The sequence below is a fragment of the Pelodiscus sinensis genome, chromosome 4, assembly GCF_049634645.1.
Source record: "Pelodiscus sinensis isolate JC-2024 chromosome 4, ASM4963464v1, whole genome shotgun sequence".
In the NCBI taxonomy this organism is placed as follows: domain Eukaryota; kingdom Metazoa; phylum Chordata; order Testudines; family Trionychidae; genus Pelodiscus; species Pelodiscus sinensis.
Genome location: NC_134714.1, coordinates 123,117,244 through 123,140,873, shown reverse-complemented (window position 1 = coordinate 123,140,873; position 23,630 = coordinate 123,117,244). Strand labels below are relative to the sequence as shown.

The 23,630-nt window shown below is 43.0% G+C and overlaps 2 protein-coding genes across 3 annotated transcripts in view; both read left to right on the top strand.

The window, feature by feature from the left end:
- The window catches only part of CPT1A (carnitine palmitoyltransferase 1A), a 78,763-nt gene extending 61,359 nt beyond the window's left edge, over positions 1 to 17,404 (top strand). For both annotated transcript variants that reach the window (XM_075928332.1, XM_006131643.2), the window contains 4 exons: positions 481 to 633; positions 4,350 to 4,454; positions 13,795 to 13,887; positions 14,458 to 17,404. In XM_075928332.1, coding sequence (XP_075784447.1) covers positions 481 to 633; positions 4,350 to 4,454; positions 13,795 to 13,887; positions 14,458 to 14,544 — 438 coding nt within the window. In that variant the 3' untranslated portion in view covers positions 14,545 to 17,404. The remainder of the gene's footprint in view (positions 1 to 480; positions 634 to 4,349; positions 4,455 to 13,794; positions 13,888 to 14,457) is intronic.
- An 869-nt stretch (positions 17,405 to 18,273) lies between these two features.
- Positions 18,274 to 23,630, top strand: part of TESMIN (testis expressed metallothionein like protein) — a 62,032-nt gene continuing 56,675 nt past the window's right edge. The window contains exons 1-2 of the mRNA XM_025188935.2: positions 18,274 to 18,949; positions 20,007 to 20,599. Of these exons, the coding sequence (XP_025044720.2) occupies positions 18,907 to 18,949; positions 20,007 to 20,599 (636 nt within the window). The 5' untranslated portion in view covers positions 18,274 to 18,906. The remainder of the gene's footprint in view (positions 18,950 to 20,006; positions 20,600 to 23,630) is intronic.

Below are 23,630 nucleotides of genomic sequence, written 5' to 3'. Positions count from 1 at the left end.
ACTTGCTTTGCGTAGCTGTCTAAACAGAGTAATAAAAATACAGAGTAAGAATAGATTTTTTTTATTTATAATCCACAGGAAGCTTGATTTGATAAGATGCAAAATAGAAGCAAACTTCATAGAACTAGTCTTGTAATCATATCTCTCCTGCTGTACCTGATTCAGTGAGTTCTCTTAGTTCTAGAATTAAATTTCCCTTCACTATGGTTTTCTACCAGAAACTATAGACACACATGTTAATTCCTGAATTTGAAATATGTTAAAACTAGAAAATTTGAATTAAAAAAAAATTAATCCCACGTCACTTAAAACTTCATTCGTTGCTGTTGGTAGTTGTTCCTGAGAGCTGGTTTTCGTTGCGTACTTTGTCTTGTACTTGACCCTTAGTGCTACAGGCTGAGACCAATCACTACAATTTTGATTTCCCAATTTAAACATCTTCCATCTTTTTCCCTTTATGTTTTTTAAATTATTCTTTAGAATGAAAAGAGGTGTAAACTATTCAGGATTGCTGCTGCTAAACACCAGCACATGTATCGCCTTGCCATGACTGGTTCAGGCATTGACCGTCACCTGTTCTGCCTTTATGTGGTGTCCAAATACCTTGGTGTTGAGTCTCCTTTCCTCAAAAAAGTAAGTAAAATTTCTTGGTTGCTATCCACAAGGGCAGCTTCATCAAGTAAACAAAAGATTAGCTATCAGTAGTTAGCTTTTTCTGATATGAACTTTCTATAATTTAGGTTAAAATGTGTAATTCCAAGGTAAATGTGACATTGATTTGGTTATGCTGACATTTTGAAATCTCTTAATGAATGCTAATCTAGCCCTGGTCTACGCTACAAAATTACTTTGGTATAATTCTGTAGCTCAGGAGTGTGAATAATCCATACTCCTGAGTGTAGTAATACCAATCTAAGTACTGGTGTAGAGTCAGACAGTGCTATGTAAGTGGAAAAGCTTCACCTGCCGACATAGCTATCGCCTCTTGCAGAGGCGAAGTTAGGTGTTAATCAGAAGTGCTGCACTGGCGTTGACAATTTTTCAAAGAGATGTAAAAGGTATTGTAAAGAAATGAATCAGTGGAGTTAGACTTTTATTTTTTTTCTAGATCACATTACTTATATATAAGGTATCAGGTGAAGTCACCATAAAATATCACCCTGCAGTTAATGTTCACTTAAGAAACTGAATGTGTGGCGCTACATACCCGTTAGGGATTATCACACTAACTGAAGGTGAAAATTGTAGTAATTCAGGACAGCAATACAGTAAATTCAGGATTCGCTGATGTGGCATCCTGACAGATTTCCTGCTCCATCAGTGATGATAAACATTTGACTGCAGGTATTTTGTATGTTCCCTCAGTATATTGTGCCAGCTCTGCACAGGTAGCTAGCATAATAGACTTCATGAGAGCCTACAAAGACCACAGACTGAGATAAGGTACAAAGGCACCGAGTCAGGTTTACTGTTGAACAAAGTACATTAATAGTTGTCAGTAGCCAGATGGCCTCTGACCCCCTATGTATTTGTACCTGGGACAATAGACAAGGCTTAATCAATAGTATGGATTTCACTATTGTCCCCTATGTTGGTCAAAGAATTACGTTGAGGTACTCCAATAGTTATGGAGACAAATGAACAATCTGACACACACCTTACGTATCATCTTCTGCATTAATGATACATTTGCTACCTCCCCTTGTATTTTCCTCCAAAGCATTCACTACCTGTTGTTATGCTTTCACTCGAGTTGTTTCAAACTACTTTATTATGTACTCAGCTGGGTTTCAAACTACTTTATTATGTACTCAGTATTATGTACTGTACTGATGGAATGTATTTACACACTTCATGTGCTTTTATCATTTCTGGTGCCAAGGGACACTGCCTTGCAGGCAAACATCTGCTTTTGACACAGCCTGTCAGTTACTCATAGCATAACTCTTGCTTACTTTGGTTCAAGGACCAGGCCCAAGCTTCAGGCTCTTTCTTTCTCCTACAAATGTATTATCTTGAGTAATGAAATTAAAGAACCTTATATAGTTTGGGTTCTTCGAGTGCTGTCCCTGAAGTTGCTCCACTATATGTGATGGAGCATCCCAACACTGTTGATAGGAGATCTTTGTTAGTAGTGCCTGGTCGGGACATGCATGTCTAGTTGATTTCTTATGGCACCTGCAAGTCTATTTGGAGTATGCTTGTCCTGACCCCCTCAGTTCCTTCTCAGCTGTCCTTGGTTGAAGACAGAACTCAAGAGTACTGTGTCACCTCCTTCTGTAGTTAGAGATAAAAAAAAATACACAGATTAGTTAGAAAACCTCATCCAACTTCTCCCCTTCTTGTAGGAAGTTAGTATAGTTGTTTTTGCCCCCCTCCCTCCATCCTATCATTCTCCCCTTTGGAGAGTGACTTCTTGGGCTGACTGTCCAGCCTCCCCTGGATTCAAAAAGTACACTTCCTGCAGGGAACTCCCTCTGTATCAAATGCCTGGGCAAGACACACATCCCATCCAAATGGGTCCACTGCAAGAATTGAGACCTCTGCCTGAAAATTATTTTAATGGAGAAGTTTCTCCAACTGGCGTCAGAAATGAGGGAGCCTAAACCCTCAAGCAAATGCTCTCCCTCACACTCTGAACCAGCCAGGAGCATGGTTCAGTCCTTTCAGGAGAAGAGGAAGAGAGCCTCCTCTCTCTCCTGAGGGAGCTGCATACCAAGAATCAGTCTCTGGTTGCCCCAGTGCCAGAATCCCCTCTCCTCAGCACTGATAGCTCCATGCTAACCCAGCCATCTTCTCCCATGCAGTGATTGCTTTTCTCTGACAGGGATGAGGGCAGCAGGGAGGAGGCTGTATTCTCCCCTCACATCTCTTCCCCGCCACAACCTAAATGACCACAGTGGCCAATTTACCCACAAGCAGCTGACTCAATTGCCCTGGTTTGTTCTGCTATGGATGCCAATGCAGATGCCATATGCAGTGCATTGGCCATCGTGGGATACATGGGGCTGTTACAATCATCTCAAAGTGCACAGATCTGCTCACCACCAACTTCCTGTTTAGCCTCAGAGGGGCTGTGTTAGTCTGTAACATTAAAAAAAAATTAAAAATTAGTGGTCCTGTAGCACCTCAGAGACTAACAAAAAATATATATAGTGTCATGAAAGCACATGAAAGTTCATGATACTATATATATACTTTGTTAGTCTCTAAGGTGCTACAGGACCACTTGTTTAAGTTCCTCTATAGCTTTCAGTTCTAGGGGACTGGAAGAGTCTCGAAGGACATAGAAGATGACCCAATGCAGGACACTGAGTCGCCCAAACACAACTCCTCATACTCCCCTGATGAAGCTGTCATGCCACCTCCACCAAAGATGGCAGATGACTTCAAACAATTCCAAGAACTTTTTAAACAAGTGGCTCTTAGCTAGGAGGAGGTATAGGAGAACCAGCACAAACGCCTCAAGATCCTCCAACCATTGGCATCCTCCAAAACTGCTATGCCTATAAATGCCTATAAATATTAGATCCAGCCAACATCATCTGGCAGATGCCTGCCTTGGTGGTTCTGATGTGTAAGAGAGAGGACAGGAAATACTATGTCCTGGCCAAAGGCATGGATTTCCTATTTCCCCACTCTTAACCCAACTCCTTAGTAGTTGAGGTTGCAAATCACAGACCCAAACAGAACTGCATAAGAAATTGACACTGTAGGATAAGGACTCCAATGTCTATCTCCTAGGCCAAAAGATTTATGAATCTTCCACGTTGTAATTTTGTGTCGTTGATTATACTGCTCTTCTTGTCTGGGTCACAAAGAATGAGTGTAATGATCCACTTGAGGAGGAAAATAACTTTTTGCTGTTTTCCGTATTCTGTCTTTAAATTGATGTGCTATCACTAGAGATTACATAGGACTCTTATTTGATGTAAGGATCACAGTTTCTTAATACTTTTGCAGATCAAGGGACTGATCCAAAGCTTGTTGAAGTCAGTGGGAATCTTTCCACTGACCTTAGTGGACTTTGGATCAGATTCCTGGTGATCACTCATTTTATTTCAGCAAGCCTTTTCCAAACATACTCCTAATGGGAACATAGCTATTTTCTGTATGGGATCAATCTCAGGACCTTGTGTGCATCTTTGTCTCCTTTTTTATGTCACTTGTCCTGAAATATAAATAATTAATTTTAATTTGTTCATTCCATTGTGAATATGAATTGGAGTTCATATTTAGTAGTAGTGTTTTATTAGCAAAGTCTTGTAACTTAGTTTGATAATACCTGCTTAATTGCAACACATAAGCTGCCAATATGCATATTACTCTTGACTTTATATGCTCTAAAGGTTTTGTCAGAGCCTTGGAGGTTGTCAACAAGTCAAACACCACAGCAGCACATTGATCTGGAGAAGAACCCTGAGTTTGTGTCCAGTGGCGGAGGCTTTGGACCTGTAAGTTTGAGGGTTTTTTAAGAAATATTTTGTAATGCATACTACATAAACGAGTTAGTTTGTATGCTCCTAACTTAACTTTAATTTCAGTGTGAAGATTGAAGACTGTAGGTAGGTATGTAAGTGACTGGTCGACTATATGATAAGCATAAACAGCTTAAAAGCCGGTTCCCCCCAGCACCATCTCCATGGGGGTAGGAAAGGCAGGGGGTAGCAGGATGCTGTGCCTCTGCTTTTTAGATGTATTAAGAGCCAGTTGGCTCTTAATACATTTAAAGGAAAAGCTGCAGCGGGTTTAGCTCCGGGGGCTCCCTTGCTTATCGACTAGTCCATGGAAATTCTATCAACTAGTCTATTAGTTGATTAAGCTAAATTTAACATCCCTAGCTGTGGGGTTCTGAAAGCATATGTGTTAATGTTTTTCCTTTTGTGTATGTATGTGCTCAAGGAAATCTGTCTTAGCTTTGTTCTTTCCTTTCAGCTAGGCAAATAAAGTGGGTCTTGCAGAGGAATCCAGGTGTTGTAGGCAGACATACATATCATGAGATTTGGTGAATGGGGGCTTTCATTCCCTCTTATTTGTGTTCATTGACACATTTCCATTTTTTGCTGGAACACTGGAAATAAAGTAGCTGCAGATTGAGGTTCATGTGTTCTGTAGTTATCTATTTTTGTTAGATTCCCTCCAGTCAAAGGTGGAGATTGTAGTACATACGTTGTATGATACTGTATTCCCTGAGGAGCTAATGAGCCTGAAAATAGCTTTAAATCACATTCTTGGTATGATTTTATCTGTTCTCCAGTACAGTAAGATTTTTTTTAATTGCAGTGCCAGGGGTAATCTAGTTAGGAGGATTCTGACTAGAAAACAATTTTTTTCCAGATAAGTCTTGCCTACCCAGCAATACTCAGTGAAACTTGCACCTCACAATGTTTGAATCTCTAAAAATCCTTCGAGTGCTTGCTCATATCTATTCCAGTTTAGTGTACGCACACCACATGAATGGATGCCAGAAAGTTTTATCCTAGCTGTTACCTGTTGGATCAGGTGTGGAGCCCCCTGCAGTGGCACAGGTGCAGTGCACTATATATATATGACTCTGCCTACTCAACCAAACCTCAGTTCCTTCCTACTGCCAGTGGTGGCTATAGGAATTGTGGCTCTCTTGCTTTGCAAGCACCACGTGTCCCTACCGCTTATAGTTGTTTGTTTTGTAATAGTTCTACTTAGTAGTTGTTTGTTAGCAGTGGTAGGTGAAGGGGTTTTCCCCCTTCCCACCTGTGTTCCTTTTGGAGAAAGTCCTAGGGCTTCAAACCCTGTGGGTCCTGCCTCAAGTCTATGCCAACAAGTGACCCCAATGACTCATGTTTCTGGTGCCTGGGGGAAGCCCATCAGGCTGACAAGTGCAAGACCTGCAAGGCCTTCAAACTACATATCAGAAAGGAGTGGAACTTTCACATGAAGCAACTCCTTACAGAATCCACTTTTCGGCCTCAGATGCAGGATCCAACACAAAGCAATTTGGGATGTTAGCAAGTATTCGACTGGAGTATTGACTACTTGCTCCCTCCCCCCTTGCTGTCTCTGAGAGACAGCAAGGGGGGAAGGAAACAGGAGCTGGTGCTGGGGGAGAATCGGCCAGCCATTTCCCCCCAGCACCATCTCCATAGTGACACCTGCGCTGTCTACCTCCCCCTCTATCAGAGGCTGTGGGGGGTGGGATAGAGAGGCTGCTACTGGGCTCCCCCGTGGACAAGGGCTGCTGCTGGCAAGCAGCCCCTGTTCGTGGCAGGCAGGGTTGGCTGCAGGCAGAGGCTGCTCTGGATGAGGACTGGTGTTGGAGCAGCCCCTATTCACAGTGGACAGTCCTGGCCACCGTGAACAGGGCTGCTGGACTCACCATGAGCTGGGACCGAGCAGTCCCAGCTCTCCCTGGTCCGGGACTCTGCATTTTAAATGTAGTAAGAGCCCAATGGCTCTGCATAGCAGCTCTGCACAGTGGTCTGTAAAGGTAGATAGTTAACTGCAATTTAACATCCCTACAGTGCACCTCCTTCAGTCTCAGAACCAGCAGGAAGAAGGGACTCTCTTGGCACCAACGCTTTCTGAAGGCCTCTCCCTGGGGCCACTCTCACTTCCCAGTGTGGTCTTCTAAGATGGCCAAGCTCTTGGTGTCAGTGGCTTCTCCTGCTTCCTCCACACCTTCCATGTCAGCAGGCCCAGATGGACTATGTTCCAGAGGCACTAACGTACGGAGCTCCTCTCATGCACGGAGCCCTATCCTCTTGGACTCTGAAGGGTGAGCTATTAGTGATTGGTCCATCCTCCACTCTGGACACCTTTGAGGCTACATGGGGCTTCATCGAAATGACTCTGTCCTAGGACAGGGCCTCTGATTCCTGCTAATCTTCCCAGTGGAAGCTGTCCATGATGGGCCCACCAGTTCCAGTCCCAGCATCTCCCCACTTGAAGTCCTGGCGCAGTCACATGGAACACCGCCAATCTGACTTGCAGAATCGGTCGCACTCATGGCACCGTTCTTGCAGCCAGTCGCCTCTGAGCTGCTCTCACTTGAGAGCATCAGCAGCGAGCAGATCTTGTTCATGTTTGGGGTCAATGCAGCACTCTGACAGTCCTGATCAGCACCAATGATCTTGGCACTGCTTGAATTCTGACTCAGCTGGGCACCATTGGCACTGCAGTTCTTGCTCCCCGTGATCTCAAAACCTTGCTCACCATGACACCGTCCCTCAGAGCAGCGCCACTCTTTGGAGCATGTACCTTTGTCTCTGCACCGCTCCTTGGAGCATGCATTCCCACTTCAGCATCAGCTCTTGACACGCAGTATTCTCAGCACTGGTGCTGATTGCTGGGTGCACCTCACATCACCCGGCACCATCTGTGAAGACTGGCTCAGCCCCACCATGGTCTTCTCATTTGGGCTCTCCCTTATCTTCCATATTCTGTGCCAGACCAGCCTATTGTGTGCTTCCCCCATTTCTGCTGGTCCACAAGGTGTTCCTCAAGCTCTGCAGACGGGAAATGTTATCCTGATAACCCCGGCCTGGGCCCTTCAGCATTGGTACTCCACCTTCCTGAAACTGTTGGTACAACTGTCCATTCCACTCCTACTCTCAGACCTCATTACACAAGGCCATGGCTGCCTTTGCCAACCAGACCTATGCTTTCTCCATCTCGCAGCATGGTGGCTTCAAGGCTGAATCCCTCTGAGCAGGTCCATCAGGTGCTTCTCAGCAGTAGGAAGCCTTCTACTAGGCTCACGTAAATGCCTAAATGGAAGCACTTCTCATGTTGGTGTCTCCAGCATGCACTGGTGCTCTTGTTGGCCTCTATCTATCAAGTGCTGGAGTACCCAGTATCCCTGAAGCACCAGACCCAGCAATTTCACCTGGCAGATGTTTTGGCTTTCCACCCAGGAGAGACTGGTTGCTCTGTTTTCACGAGCCCTCTGGTTGGGCATTTCCTCAAGGGCATGGATAGGCTCCACCCACTGATCTAGTGCCCAGTCCCTGCTTGGGAGCTCAGCCTGGTCCTCTCGGCACTCATGGGTCCCCCTTCAAGCCTGGATATCTGTTTGCTGCTTTACCTCTCATGGAAGGTGGTTTTCCTGGTTTCCCTCACCTCTGCCAGACAGGTGTTGGAGCTCTGCGCCCTTACGTCAGAACCCCCATACGCTGTTTTCCACAAGGACACGGTCCAGCTTTGCCATCCTCCGGCTTTCTTCCCAAAAGTGGTCTCTAGCTTCCACTGCAGGGAGGACATTTTTCTTCCCGTTTTCTATCCTAAGCCTCACCTGAGCTCATGGGAACAAAGATTGCACTGCTTGATGTCAGGCAGTCTCTTGCCTTCTACATCAACAGGACTAAACCTTTTTGTCAGTTATTCATGGTGGTGGTGGACCAGAGGTAGGGGCTGCCAGTCTTGTTAAAGCACATCCTCCTGGATTGCAATGTGCGCCTGTGCGTGTTATGACCTCGCTAAGGTTTCCCTGCCGCCTCTCCAGAACATTCTATGTGGGCACAAGCCTCTTCAGACCCTCTCCTGGCTCATGTTCCTCTTCAGGAAATCTGTAGAGTTGTGACATGGTCCTTATCTCCATGCTGCACTACGCCATGTGCAACAGTCAAGACGCGGTGTGTCCTGGGGTGCCATGGTGCTCAAGTCAGCTGCACATTGACTCCGACCACTACTCCTGGGTAAGGCTTGTGATTCACCTAAGTAGGAGAAGATATGAGCAAGCATTTGAAAAACAAAACAAATGGTACTAACCTTAGCAACTGTTCTTTGAAATGTGTTGCTCATATCTATTCTATACCCACTCTCCTTCTCAACTGTCAGAGTAGCTGGCAAGGAACTGGAGGGGCAATGGATTGGCAGTTGTGGAGCTCCAGAGAGCTCCACAACTGATTCAACAGATAGCAGCTAGGATCAAACTTTCTGGCAGCTGTGTACACACCTAAATTGGAATAGATGTGAGCAACACATCTCCAAGAACAGTTACAAAGATGAGTAACCATCTTTTTCTATGGAGTATTTTGACTTTAGAAATGTTTCATGAAGCATAACATCTAGATTCTATATAGCAGTAATTAGTATCTAAAAGAGGATACTTTTGCCAACAAAGAAATGTCTCAGCCATGTGGATTTCAGTCTGTTCTTATTTGTCCCTTCATTTTTGCTCTTATTATGTTCAGTCACGTCTCTCATCATATTCTCTCTAGTTTTTTCTTTATTGTTTCTTTTTATTAGCCCCTGAATTATTTCTTCATTTCCAAATGGACTCCCCTTCCCTCCATTTGTGTTAACTCTAGCATCTCTCAAAAAACTGAGAGGAACTCGTGTACGGTTCAGAGCATGACCCTGGAGTATGAAAGAAGAATATTAGGGTATCAGACTGCTCAGCAAGAATGGAAGATGTCACTACATGCAGGGAGGATGTGTCACATTTAATAAGTAGGAGGTGGACAGCCCTTCCTATAGGTATCATACAGTCTGTCCCAAAGGGCTGCATTTTGATAACGTGGATGGTCATGTGCTGATAACACTGAAAGCAGATAATTTAAACTGTTAGAATCATAGAATCATAGAATAATAGGACTGGAAGGGACCTCGAGAGGTCATCGAGTCCAGCCCCCCGCCCTCAAGGCAGGACCAAGCTCTGTCTACACCATCCCTGACAGATGTCTATCTAACCTGTTCTTAAATATCTCCAGAGAGGGAGATTCCACCACCTCCCTTGGCAATTTATTCCAATATTTGACCACCCTGACAGTTAGGAATTTTTTCCTAATGTCCAATCTAAACCTCCCCTGCTGCACTTTAAGCCCATTACTCCTTGTCCTGTCCTCAGAAACCAAGAGGAACAAATTTTCTCCTTCCTCCTTGTGACACCCTTTTAGATATTTGAAAACCGCTATCATGTCCCCCCTTAATCTTCTTTTTTCCAAACTAAACAAGCCCAGTTCATGAAGCCTGGCTTCATAGGTCATGTTCTCTAAACCTTTAATCATTCTTGTCGCTCTTCTCTGTACCCTTTCCAATTTCTCCACATCTTTCTTGAAATGTGGCGCCCAGAACTGGACACAGTACTCCAGCTGAGGCCTAACTAGTGCAGAATAGAGCGGCAGAATGACTTCACGAGTTTTGCTTACAACACACCTGTTGATACAACCTAGAATCATATTTGCTTTTTTTGCAACAGCATCACACTGTTGACTCATATTCAACTTGTGGTCCACTATGACCCCTAGATCCCTTTCCGCCATGCTCCTTCCTAGACAGTCGCTTCCCATCTTGTATGTATGGAACTGATTGTTCCTTCCTAAGTGGAGCACTCTGCATTTCTCCTTATTAAACCTCATCCTGTTTACCTCTGACCATTTCTCTAACTTGCTAAGGTCATTTTGAATTATGTCCCTATCCTCCAAAGAAGTTGCAACCCCACCCAGTTTGGTATCATCTGCAAACTTAATAAGAGTACTCTCTATCCCAATATCTACATCATTGATGAAGATATTGAATAGTACGGGTCCCAAAACAGACCCTTGAGGAACTCCACTTGTTATCCCTTTCCAGCAGGATTTAGAACCGTTAACAACAACTCTCTGACTACGGTTATCCAGCCAATTATGCACCCACCTTATCGTGGCCCTATCTAAGTTATATTTGCCTAGTTTATCAATAAGAATATCATGCGAGACCGTATCAAATGCCTTACTAAAGTCTAGGTATATGACATCCACCGCTTCTCCCTTATCCACAAGGCTCGTTATCTTTTCAAAGAAAGCTATCAGATTAGTTTGGCATGACTTGTTCTTCACAAACCCATGCTGGCTATTCCCTATCACTTTATTACTTTCCAAGTGTTTGCATACGATTTCCTTAATTACCTGCTCCATTATCTTCCCTGGGACAGACGTTAAACTGACCGGTCTATAATTTCCTGGGTTGTTCTTATTCCCCTTTTTATAGATGGGCACAATATTTGCCCTTTTCCAGTCTTCTGGAATCTCCCCTGTCTGCCATGATTTTTCAAAGATCATAGCTAAAGGCTCAGATACCTCCTCTATCAGCTCCTTGAGTATCCTGGGATGCATTTCATCAGGACCTGGTGACTTGCTGACATCTAACTTTCCTAAGTGATTTTTAACTTGTTCTTTGTGTATCCTATCTTCTAAACTTACCCTCTCTCTGCTTGTATTCACTACGTTAGGCACACCTCCAGACTTCTCGGTGAAGACCGAAACAAAGAAGTCATTGAGCATCTCCGCCATTTCCAAGTTCCCTGTTACTGCTTCTCCCTCCTCGCTAAGCAGTGGGCCTACCCTGTCCTTGGTCTTCCTCTTGCTTTTAATGTATTTATAAAAGGTCTTCTTGTTTCCCTTTATGCCTGTAGCTAGTTTGATCTCATTTTGTGCCTTTGCCTTTCTAATCTTGCCCCTGCATTCCCGTGTTGCTTGCCTATATTCCTCCTTTGTTAGTTGTCCTAGTTTCCATTTTTTATATGACTCCTTTTTTATTTTGAGATCATGCAAGATCTCCTTGTTAAGCCAAGCTGGTCTTTTGCCATATTTTCTATCTTTCCTACACAGCGGAATTGTTTGCTTTTGGGCCCTTAACAACGTCCCTTTGAAATACTTCCAACTCTCCTCAGTTGTTTTTCCCTTCAGTCTTGCTTCCCATGGGACCTTACCTACAAGTTCTCTGAGCTTATCAAAATCTGCCTTCCTGAAATCCATAACCTCAATTGTGGTGGTCTCCCTTCTACCTTTCCTTAAGATCATGAACTCTATTATTTCGTGATCACTGTCCCCTATACTGTCTTCCACTTTCAAGTTCTCAACTAGTTCCTCCCTATTTGTTAAAACCAAATCCAGAACAGCTTCTCCTCTGGTAGCTTTTTCAACCTTCTGAAACAGAAAGTTGTCTCCAATGCAGTCCAGAAACTTATTGGATAGCCTGTGCCTCGCTGTGTTAGTTTCCCAACATATGTCTGGATAGTTGAAGTCCCCCATCACCACCAAATCTTGGGCTTTGGATAGTTTTGTTAATTGTTTAAAAAAGGCCTCATCCACCTCTTCCACCTGGCTAGGTGGCCTGTAGTAGACTCCTAGCATGATATCACCCTCGTTTTTTACCCCTTTTAGCTTAACCCAGAGACTCTCTACACAGCTATCTCCTACGTTCATCTCCACTTCAGTCCAAGTGTGTACATTTTTAATATACAAGGCAACCCCTCCTCCCTTTTTTCCCTGTCTGTCCTTCCTGAGCAAGCCGTACCCTTCCATACCAATATTCCAATCATGCGTCCCATCCCACCAGGTTTCTGTAATACCAATGATATCATAGTTGTATTTATTGGTTAGCAATTCCAGTTCTTCCTGCTTATTACCCATACTTCTCGCATTTGTATATAGGCATCTAAGATACTGATTTGATCTTGCCTCCCTGTTGTGCCCTGACCCTCCTTTCTCCTTGCCATTATAGGCCGTAGTCCCCCCCATTTCCAACCCATCTCCCAGTCCCGCACATTCAGCACTTACCTGTGGGCTTTGCTCACCTGCCCCCGACAAACCTAGTTTAAAGCCCTCCTCACAAGGTTAGCCAGTCTGTGTCCAAACAAGGCCTTCCCACTCCTGGAAAGGTGAACTCCATCTCCGCCAAGCAGTCCTTCCTGGAAGAGCACCCCGTGATCAAGGAAGCCGAATCCCTCCTGGCGACACCATCGTCGCAGCCAGGCATTCACCTCCAGGATGCACCTCTCTCTGCCCGGGCCCCTACCTTTGACAGGAAGGATAGAAGAGAATACCACCTGCGCTCCAAACTCCCTCACCCGTACTCCCAAAGCCCTGTAGTCACACTTGATCCGCTCAGTGTCACACCTGGCAGTATCATTTGTGCCCACGTGGATGAGTAGCATGGGGTAGTAGTCAGAGGGCCGGATAATCCTCGACAATGCCTCCGTAACATCTCGGATACGGGCCCCTGGCAGACAGCATACCTCTCGAGATGAGCTGTCAGGGCGACAGATGGGTGCCTCCGTTCCCCTCAGAAGAGAGTCTCCAACCACCACTACTCTACGTTTCCTCCTCGCAGTGGTGGCAGGAGACTGCTCAACCTTGGTGGTGCAAGGCCTGGTCTCCTCCACTGTGGGGGGTGACTCCTTATCTCCTGCTGAAAGTAAAGAGTAACGGTTATGTAACAACACAGTGGGAGGGTTAGGAGCAGGGGTGGAACACTGCCTGCTGCCGGAAGTAACCAGCTGCCAGTGCTCACCCTGCACCACTGCCTCCTCCATAAGTGGCTGGTCAACAGTCCCACATCCTAGGACAGTGACCTCCGTGGACTCCACAGGAATACTGTCCAGGAATTCCTCATGGCTTCGAATGCTCCTCAGCCTGGCCACCTCCTCCTGTTCTGTTTTCTAAATAGCAGTAATTCTTTGAACTGAAGCATGATTAAACATACATATAAATTTATTATTGCATTATAGCAAAGGTTATCAATGTGGGGTGTATTAAACTTTTTAAGGTGTTCCTGCAAGCCTTCTAACAGTAATTATAGTAAGGGGCCAAGTGCCAAGACACACCACCATTCTTGCAAATTTGGCCTGGCTGCCTGGTGTGACTCGCCATTCAGCAAGGGTGACAGGGAAAGTCCATTTTTAAAAAATGCCAGGATGAGGCATGGTTCAGAAGTAGTTGAGAATCCCTGCTTTAGTGAGATCTTGAAGTTATTTTAATACTTATTTTATGGAACAAGAATTGTGAGAGCCATATATGACTGTGATAAACTTATTGCTAAATACTTTTTCCACAGGTTGCTGATGATGGTTATGGTGTGTCTTACATTATTATAGGTGAACACCTCATCCATTTTCATGTGTCCAGCAAATTTTCTTGCCCTGAGACAGTAAGTGTGAAGTGAAGTTACAATTCTATTAATCTTTCCTGTATATTTGGAGATTAATTTGTGAAATGCCCTTTAACTCATATTTTTAAAACCTTTTGGTGCCAGAAACGTACAACCTCACATACAAAATATATTGACACCAAAGACTTCATTTCTCCCAGGTCATCTATATTTCCTAATATTTTGGTGTCATTTGAAATTTTTTGCTGATTTTCTTTTTTGTCATTTTTTCAAATATGAATCTATGAAAGTAATCCGTGATATGCCCAAAGGAGAAAATTTTTCAATAGAGACAGATCTAATTTCAAACTGAAATGCAGCAAAATTCTGTTTACAGAAAAGTAAGTGGATAATGGAGGAGGAGCCATGCTGGGCTAGTCCTCTTATATACTGCATTAAATTTTATTCATATTTTCCCTTCTCCTACTTCACTATGTATAGATGACAGCTTCAGTCCATAAATTTCAAAATTACACAACAGAGGAGGAAATAGTAAGAGTCACTTTGGCCACAGGGTAATAGGAGCAGTTCTTGCATTACAACTCTTCTTATATCTTTTTATTCTCTTAGGATTCTCACCGTTTTGGAAAAAACATCAAACAAGCAATGGTTGACACTCTGGCTTTATTTAACATTGCTTTAAACTCTACCAAGTGATTTCCTAATATCAGTGCCAGTCTCCTACCACTGGGGTGAGAACTCTTCTGATCAATGAATGAAAGAAGCAATGGTTGTAGGGGCATTTGAGTCACAATCATCCAGTGATTACCTGTGAATAAGGATTCACCACCTAGGCTGAGGTTCAAATATCCCATCACTCTGCAATAGCTCAGAAGAGTTTTCTTCCCATAAGGGATCACTTTTGACATTCTATGTGATTCTAGGGATGCTATAAGTCAACATCAAGTGAAAGATGTGTATTGTACCTACTGTAGGCCTGTCTCAATTTTGTGTACATTTGATAACTTTTTACTTAAAATCTGGGTCTACTTGTATTCCAAATGAGTGGACAAAATTTATTAAGACAACCTCAATCAGCAGAAATGTTTGAGTTTATATGTACGGATTGCAAAATGTCAATTAGTATATCATTGAGTGACAAAAGACTTGTTGGCATTCGTCTAAGTTGTCACTTTTTAAAGGTATTTCTTTGCATTGAAAATATTTCACAATCTGATGTAACCTAATGTAATGCACTAACTGAAAATATACTGTGCTTCTTGGAAATAAGTAAAAGCTATAGTGGGTGATAAAATAGTTGCATTACCCAAAAAGATGGCAAGTATCACCTATTTTCGTGTTTTGTAAGCATATAATTTGCTACATCTTAATTTTATTACCATATAAACAGACCTGCATGTTGTGTGAGCCAGTGCCTTAAACATGAAAGGCCTCAAACACAAAAAAAGCCTTACACTATGGGGTGCTTGTTTTTTGTGTTATAGAAATTTTCTGTGGTGAACAAGGAGAATGGGATTGTAAATTGAATTCTCAAGTTGTGATTTATTTAGGTGCAACACAGGGTAGAAAAGTGCATGTTCTTATACATTGCAATTTTGCTAAGGGCCCCTATGTGAAATGCCCCTTGAAAGCCCAGTCCCCTGGTAAAAAAATTGTTTTTCTACTGCCATGATTAAAGGAGCATCCACATTTCCAAACATCTTTAAAGGGAAAGGATTAAGACAAACAAATGATAATGCCAGAATGGGGAAATCTGGCATTCTCTGGTTACCTGGAAAGGCTATAGGTCAAGTCAGGGAGGACTCACACACAATTGATGAGGAAAGCCAATGGGGAGGGAAGGAAAGGTGCGGGGATGGGAGGAGGGGACTGAACAATACCACTTAAAGGTATATAATGGAAGTGCTGAAAGCAAAGAAGAAACCCCTCCAGTTTGCTTGCTATGAAATTAAATGAAGTAGGTTTTTGTGATACCTTTTCCCTGGGATTCAAGATTGTGGTCCTTCTAGACAGTCTTCGTATCACACAGAGCCTACGCAGCATAAAATGTGGCAAGTATTTGTCAGAGCAACTGTATATAAAAGGATCATGTAACACATGCAGTGGTGCTTAATATCCAAATGATACTCCAGGGCTATAATAACATTAACAGTCCTGTGGGAAAAAATGTTTAATTTAGCTGTAGACTGAAAATAGGAATATTTTCTGTTGTTTTATTTTGTGTCTGCCACTTTTTTTTTCCCCTCTGGGTTTTGCATGAGTTTGATACCTAAATTTGGGAAGGTAGGCCCTGCTGAAGATCACAGATGCATAGTTATGCAAATATTGTAATGCAGGAACCCAACAGAAGTGGACCAGAGATATTTTTATTGGATCAGATAGTGTGCAGGCAAGGAGATTATCAAATAAGCCTTACTGCAACTGGCAGGCATGGCATCTAATCAGACTACTGCAGCAACTTCACAGTGAGTTGTCCTTTTGCAGCTGCAGAAATCATGCACTATTTATGACCACTGACCAATTTGTATTAAATTAACATTAAGACATTAGCTTGTAGAAGATTTTTTTTTTTTAATTAAGAACATATTTAGGTTTTACTCTCAGGTTTTAAATGTTTCATATGTAATTTGTAGGTATTGCAGTTATCAATGCAATTTTACACTCCTTAAGAGAGTGTAAATATAATTGGCACAGGAAGACTTTGTTTTTATTGTACATGTTGAAAAGGGTGATAAGTTTCATGTATTTTTTATTTGGAGCCAAGACGTTCTAAACAGGTAAGGTTTGTCTTTCATTTATCTTAAAATGTCAACTTCATGTAAATAAAAATGTGCTCTTTTGGATGTAAATCTTAAAAATGCACAGTAGGTTATTAATAAAAAAAATCTAAATTCTCCCATACTCTGCATTATGTGCACTCAATAAAATTGCTCACAATGGTTTGCTTAAAAGTTGTATGCAAGTGACAATTTACCTCTAATTTTTTAAGAATGGTACACAGACTAAGCACTGTCAAGTGAAAATATTGCGAAAATATTTTGAAAAAATCTTTGCCTGTTACTAACATCTTCAATCACTGATGCCCATTCAAGCTTAGCATTACCTTCCTTAAATCACTGGTCAAGCAACAGAAATTGGTAGGAATAATAATATTAAATCAGTTATTACATGGCATTGAGGAATTGGCTGGACAATTCAATTGTGTATTTCCAGAATGTCTAATATTTAGCTTTTTGGTGTGATTTGGGAGACTTATTATTAGCTGTTAACATTTACCCTGGTTGGTAGCTTTCAGCCCTATTTTTAAAGGGTTTTTAATGGGAATATGGATAAGAGTGCCTGAATTTAGACCCACAAATTTGAAAATGTTCCTAATTTATTATTATTTGTACCATATTGATTTCTTATATAAGATTTACTAATTTGTTTATCATGCTCATTTACTCCACTTGTATGATCTTTTCATCAGTTATTTACATCTAACATCTATTTTGTTCTTTAATTATATTTGTTCTGCCTTCCTGAGTCTGAAAAATAAAACTTAAGGCTTTCACAATTTTCTTTCTGGAGTTTCCTTCCTTACCCTGGGCTGCCATGTCTCTGTTGGGGCTGATTGGTGGTTACCACCATGCTGGTATTTGAGCTGTGTGGGCATTTTTCTCAAAACTGGCAGATCTATTAAAACATCAGTTTTGTTGTGTGCAATCAAAGATTTACATAATTATTATACAATGGGCTCTGTTAAAAGTTTGGGTCCAGCTAAAGGTGCTGCAGTGTTCCATTCTGTATGTCAAAACTATTGAAACTACAGCAGCTGTATGTGACCACCAACACACATTGTGCATGTGAGGGAGGTGTGAGTCACATGAAAATGAGACCACCAATGTTACCTATCTTGTCTCTACTATATATTGTCCCTGTAGATAAAAGTGGCGCTCTGTGGTGAGGGGCGTTGCCTTTGTGATTGGAACTTGGAGATACAGTGCTTGATGGGGCTCGAGGAACTGTGTCTTGCATTTCAAAGGACAAAGGTGGTCACACTATGTGATCCCGTACATCTACACAGTGTGACAAGCCTATTCTGACAGAATTGCTTTAGGGATAAACTTAAACAGTCTGGTAGCACGTTAAAGACTAACAAAACATGATACAATCTACGGCTGTGTCTAGACTAGCCACTTTTTCCGGAAAAGTAGGCGCTTTTCCGGAAAAACTTGCCAGCTGTTGACACTGGCGGCTTGAATTTCCACAAAAGCACTGACGATCTCATGTAAGATTGTCAGTGCTTATGTGGAAATACTGTGCTGCTCCTGTTCGGGCAAAAGTCTTTTTCCGAAAATCTTTTGCGCAAAAGGGCCCCTGTAGACAGCAGAGATTTGTTTTCTGCAAAAAAGCCCCGATCGTGAAAATGGCGATCGGGGCTTTTTTTTGCGGAAAAGCGTCCGTGGCCAATCTAGATGCGCCTTTCCGAAAATGCTTTTAACGGGAAACGTTTCCGTTAAAAGCATTTCCAGAACAACATGCCGGTCTAGATGTAGCCTACAGGTTTTTTTAGTCTAATAACACTTGAAAGACTCTTTGTGGTTTAAGTTTATCCTGTGCAGACTAACTTGGATACTCCCTGTTGCTTCAGGGAGTTGTTCATTTCCATTTAAAACGGCGCCTGCACCGTGGCCCGCTGCTCGTAATACACCTGCGTTTTTAAAACAACGCACCGAACCCTGGATGCAGCACCGCCTGTTCGCGCCGCGTGCTTGCAAGTGCGGTACCTGGGCGACCGCAAAGATAAAAAGGCTGCAACGGGCCACCCCGCACCAGCTCAAAGACCGCGGCAAGGGCCCTGCGGGAAGCCGCCTCACGCGCTGGACCGAGGGGGGGGGGAGGGGGACCAACGCAAGTGGCTGGAGCCCCGCCTTGGCTCTCGACACGTGACCCACCGCGAGTTCTCGCCCCGCCCCGCCCCACCTCGCGCGCGCCTCTCGCGCAGGCGCTATTGGTCTCAACGGTCCTGCGGGTCTCGGCCCCTTGACCCTGGCCCAGCGCGGAGCCGGGCGGGGGATGGCGGGAGAGAGACGGGAGCTCCCGGCGGGGCGAGGGAAAGGTGAAGGACGCAGCCTGATTGCGCCTGGGGTAGTGAGCGCGCCCTGCTGCCCCGCCCACGGGGCGGGACATGTTATCCAGCCCCGGGATAGGGGGCTGCACGTCCCCCCTCAGCGGCGGGAGGGGCTGGTCCCCGGGATCGGGGGGGGTCTCACTGCACATCCCCCCTCAGATGGGGGGTGGTTCCCGGGATAGGGGGTCCCACAGCACGTTATAGCTGCAGATACAGGGATGGTGATGATGCACCCATGAAGCACTGTCCTTAACGCAGCCCATAGTGTTTGCAGGGGAGACAGGGTCTCAACCCAGCCTTCCTCATGCCCTGCTGGAGATCAAACCCATGCATGCCCCTCATATAGGGTAGGGTCGAAATCCAGTGATTCACACAAAGAGTTGAGGCTTATGCTTCCAGTGGGGTTCCAATCTCCCCTTTTGCAAATGAGAACACAAGCAGTGTGTAGAAACCACAGTCTACCAATTCCTCCACATACCCCATCCTGGAGTCTGGACATTAGTTAATATCTTGCCCCAGATCCCTGCAGTGTCAGGATGCAATTCTATCAGGCTACTAGGCACAATAATATGAACAATAAACGTTTTTGTTTTGTTACTGCCCTTTTTCGTACTTGCCCTGTTCTCTTTCCTCTCTCTCCCTGAGGTTAGAAGATTGTGCCTATAACTCCCTACCACGCTCGCATCTCAAAATTAATCCACCATTCTACTCCCATTTCCCTTGGGGGTGGAAATGACAGTAAACTCTTCAGAGTATGTTTCTGTTATATATGTGTAGAGTCGCTAGCACAATATTGCCCTGGACTCTTGGTATTCCTGTAATACAAATAATAGTGATCTGGAGCCAAAGTGATTAACAGTTGCTATAGTAGAAATTAAAGTGCTGGATTTGGATTTTTAAAAAATAAACTAAAATTTCAGCTGCAAAATGTAGCTCTGGTTATGAATTTTGCCAACATGGGTTTGTTTGGAATTAGATTTTGGTTTGGGCTCATCTCTAATGGTGTATTTGTTATTTTGTCAAAATTATGCTATTTATTTTATAGATGAAAGACTTACTGAGAAGAATTTTGCTCTAGAAAAGTTAGAGATCCCCAAAGAGAAAAACAGATATGAACAAGAACAAACTGAGATTCTAACTGTGGCTATGGAAAATCAGACACTGTTTGGTGGAATTTCAAGTACAGAAGATGGATTTATCACTGAAATGTTTAATCAAAATAGTCCGTTTAGTTCTGAAAACCTCAACTTGGAAAACAATGAAGTTAATAAACCTGGGGAAGAAGGGTTTCACTCCAGTCAAGACCATGATTTATGTGCTATGGCTGTTGGAGACCCTTTGCTTGATCAATTCAAATACCCTCTTACTATTGAAAGTCAAAATACAATATTCAAGGCCAAAATACAGCCACTTGTTGAAGACAATCCTGATAATGAAATCCTTGAAAAATATCAGAAGCTACAAGACTTAAAGTCTTCAGAAGACGCTAAACATACATACTCATCTTATCCACTGCCACATTCATATAATGTCCATTTTCTATCTTCCCTAATGATGCAGCACAAAAATTCTAATATTTTATCATTAAGTACCTGCCCTCCAGAAGGAACAATCAATCAAAATGTCAGACTGATACCAGTAAGATTAATCAAAACAGAAATTTCTATTTACAATTTTTTCTTGAAATAAGTGTGTGAATGTGCATATTTCCCATATATATATATAGAGAGAGAGAGCGAGCATAAGATGTTTTCAAGTTATTACTGTATAAGTTGTATTAGCTATAATTTTTCTCTTTTATGCTTCTCTTCCATGTGGAACTCAGAACCTTCCTTCCATTTTTGCCAGTGTCCTGCTGCAGTCTTAGGTTCACCATGTCATTTTCATAGCTTTCACTTCTGCTTGTATTGTGCTTTTCCATATGATCCTTGGTCTTGTTGCTGCTTACCCTGTAGTTTCATTCCAGACCTATCTTGTATACTGTTTGGGTCTTTCCTCCATGTGTGTCCTAGCCATCTTCATGTGTTTATGTAATTTCCTGTCCTATTGGAGTGTTTCATTCTCTTCTAGAGTTCTTCCATAGTGATTTTTTTCTGGACCTCTGATAATTGACAATTTGTTGAAGGCTGATCGGTATTTATGAAAACTTGGAGTTTAGATAGTAAATTCATAATAAGTCTCCAAGTTTCAGTACCATATAGTCAAACTGACTTTACAGTACAGTTAAATATTCAAAATTACTTTAGAGTAGAGATATAAAAAATAATTTAAATTTTAACACGTAACCGGTTCACCTCCACCCCAGCCTCAGCTGCTCTGACATGGCTTGGGGAAAGAAGGGGGCAGTCCTGCTGGCCTGCCCTATCTGAGTCAGACTGGCAGGGATTGGACCCAGTCAAGGCAGGAGGCCCACCTGTTTGCCCTGTGTGGCTGGAGTTGCACCAGAGAGCCTCAAGGCTCAGTCAGGGCTGGGATACCTCCAGGCCACTCCCATGCGGCTGGGGCCAAAACATGGGCATGATGCTGCTGGAGTCTCTCCGGGCCAGTCCTCCACCAGGCCTCTCCTGGGCAGATGGACTGCTCCTGCACAGCTGGGCTGCTGCTGAGCAGCTCCAATTCAGCTGGGACCAAAGTCCCGTGCAGACAAGGCTGAAGTTTCACTGGGCTGTCCTCACATGGCCGGGGCAGGGCCACTGCTGGGTTGACCCAGGCTGAGTCAGCGCGAAGGGGGTCCTGTTGATCACCCCTAAACAGGCAGGGTCCCTCAGGCTAAAATAGGCACAGTCCTGCCTGTCACCTCCATGGCAGGCTGGCCACAGCCAGGGCTGCTCCAGCCTGCCACAGTTGGCCATGAAACCAGTTACCCAATAAGCATTCTGGTAAGCCTAATGCTTGCCAGGTAATTGGTTAAATGGTTAACCTTTTGCAATCCCACTTTAGAGGGCAAGATTTCTGTTTCTACAGATGGTCTTTACAGTTATAAAAATGTCTGGCTTTCACTATTCTGGCTTTAATATCTTTGTCTGTTCCACCTGGCTGCACTGTAAGTACAAGATATGTGAAATGTCCAGCCTTTTCTATGGTAGTTTGTAGCATTGTAGCCCTGTTAGTCCCAGGATATTAGAGAGAGAAGGTGAGGGAGGTAGTATCTTTTATTGGACCGACTTCTGTTGATGAAAGAGAGAAGCTTTTGAGCTAAGCAATATTCTTCAGGTCTAGGAAAAGTATGCAGAATATCGCAGCAAACTATAAGGTGAAACAGATTGTTTAACATAACTATTTATAACACTTTAAGGGACTTTTCAAGGTGAAGTGGCCCTTTAGCCCACAGGCAGTTATATAACAAAAAAGGGAGGTTAGTGGGTTATAGATTGTTGTAACAAGCCATAAATCCATTGTCTTTATTAAGATTGTGCTTTCTAGTGTCTAACATAGTTATGAGCAACAGATTGTTATAAGTAAACAACACATATTCAAAGGGACCATTGTTTATCTTAAATTGACTCGTCTGATTTTCAGATTAGGTGGTCTGTGTTTGTTTTAACTTTTGTCAAAACTTTTAAATTTGCAAATAAACATAGATATTATAGACGATGCAATTATAATTGTATGTGCATTGTATTTAATATACAAAGATATTAGTGAACAAGAAAATAGTAGTATTGTGTTCAGTGTTCTTTCATAAGGTTTTATTTTAGTATTTAATAGTGCTAGATAGACTGAAACAGTCTTATACGCCTATCTCTATATCATAAAAATAACATAGAACAGTAGACCATAGAGGAGACCACTGTGGTCATTTTCTCTGACCTGTATAACACAGGTCAGTGGACTTCCTTGAATTAATTTGTATTTGAACTAGAACATATCTTTTAGAAAAAATCCTTTCTTGATTTAAAATATTGAGAGGTGGAGAATTCTCCATAACTCTCAGTAAGATATTCCAATGACTAATTACACTCACTTAATTATTTTTATCTTATTTAGAATTTTAAATTGTGTAGATTCCATTTCCAGCCATTGGATCTTGTTATATTTTGGTTAGTTTGAAGAGCCCTATATCAACATTTTGTTCCCCATGTAGGTGTTTATAGATTGTGATCAAGTCACTTTTTAATCTTTTGCTAATCTTGATGTTAAACTTAACAGGGTGAGATCAGAATCCATTTTGGGCTTTGGACATCACAACTGAACACAATATCCCAGTAATGATTGCATCAGAGCATCAAGTCCTTCCTAAATGTCAAGGTCATTGTAAATCAAGTTTTTGGATAATCAAATCTTCATCAAGTGCTGTCCCTATGGGTGCTCCACTTCAGGTTTCAGTTTGTCCTTGCCCCCATCAATTGGAGATTTTTGGTAACATCGTCTGGTCAAAATGCATGTGCACAGTAGCCGTCTTGCGATGCTACTGGTGCCTTATGGAGCACATGCACAACCTAATCCCTTTGGTTCCTTCTCAGCTGTCCTTGGAATCCAGGAGTCTGTTACAGGTTGAAACTCCTTAATCCAGATTTCCCTTGTCTGGCAACATCCCTGGTCCGGCATCATCCATGTGAGCACTTATGGGGATAAGCTGTTGGGCTGGGGCTAGGAGTGTTGCCAAATAAGGGGGCTGAGACAGAGCACTGAGGAGAGCAGAGTTACTGGGAGGAACGCAGAGCCCTTT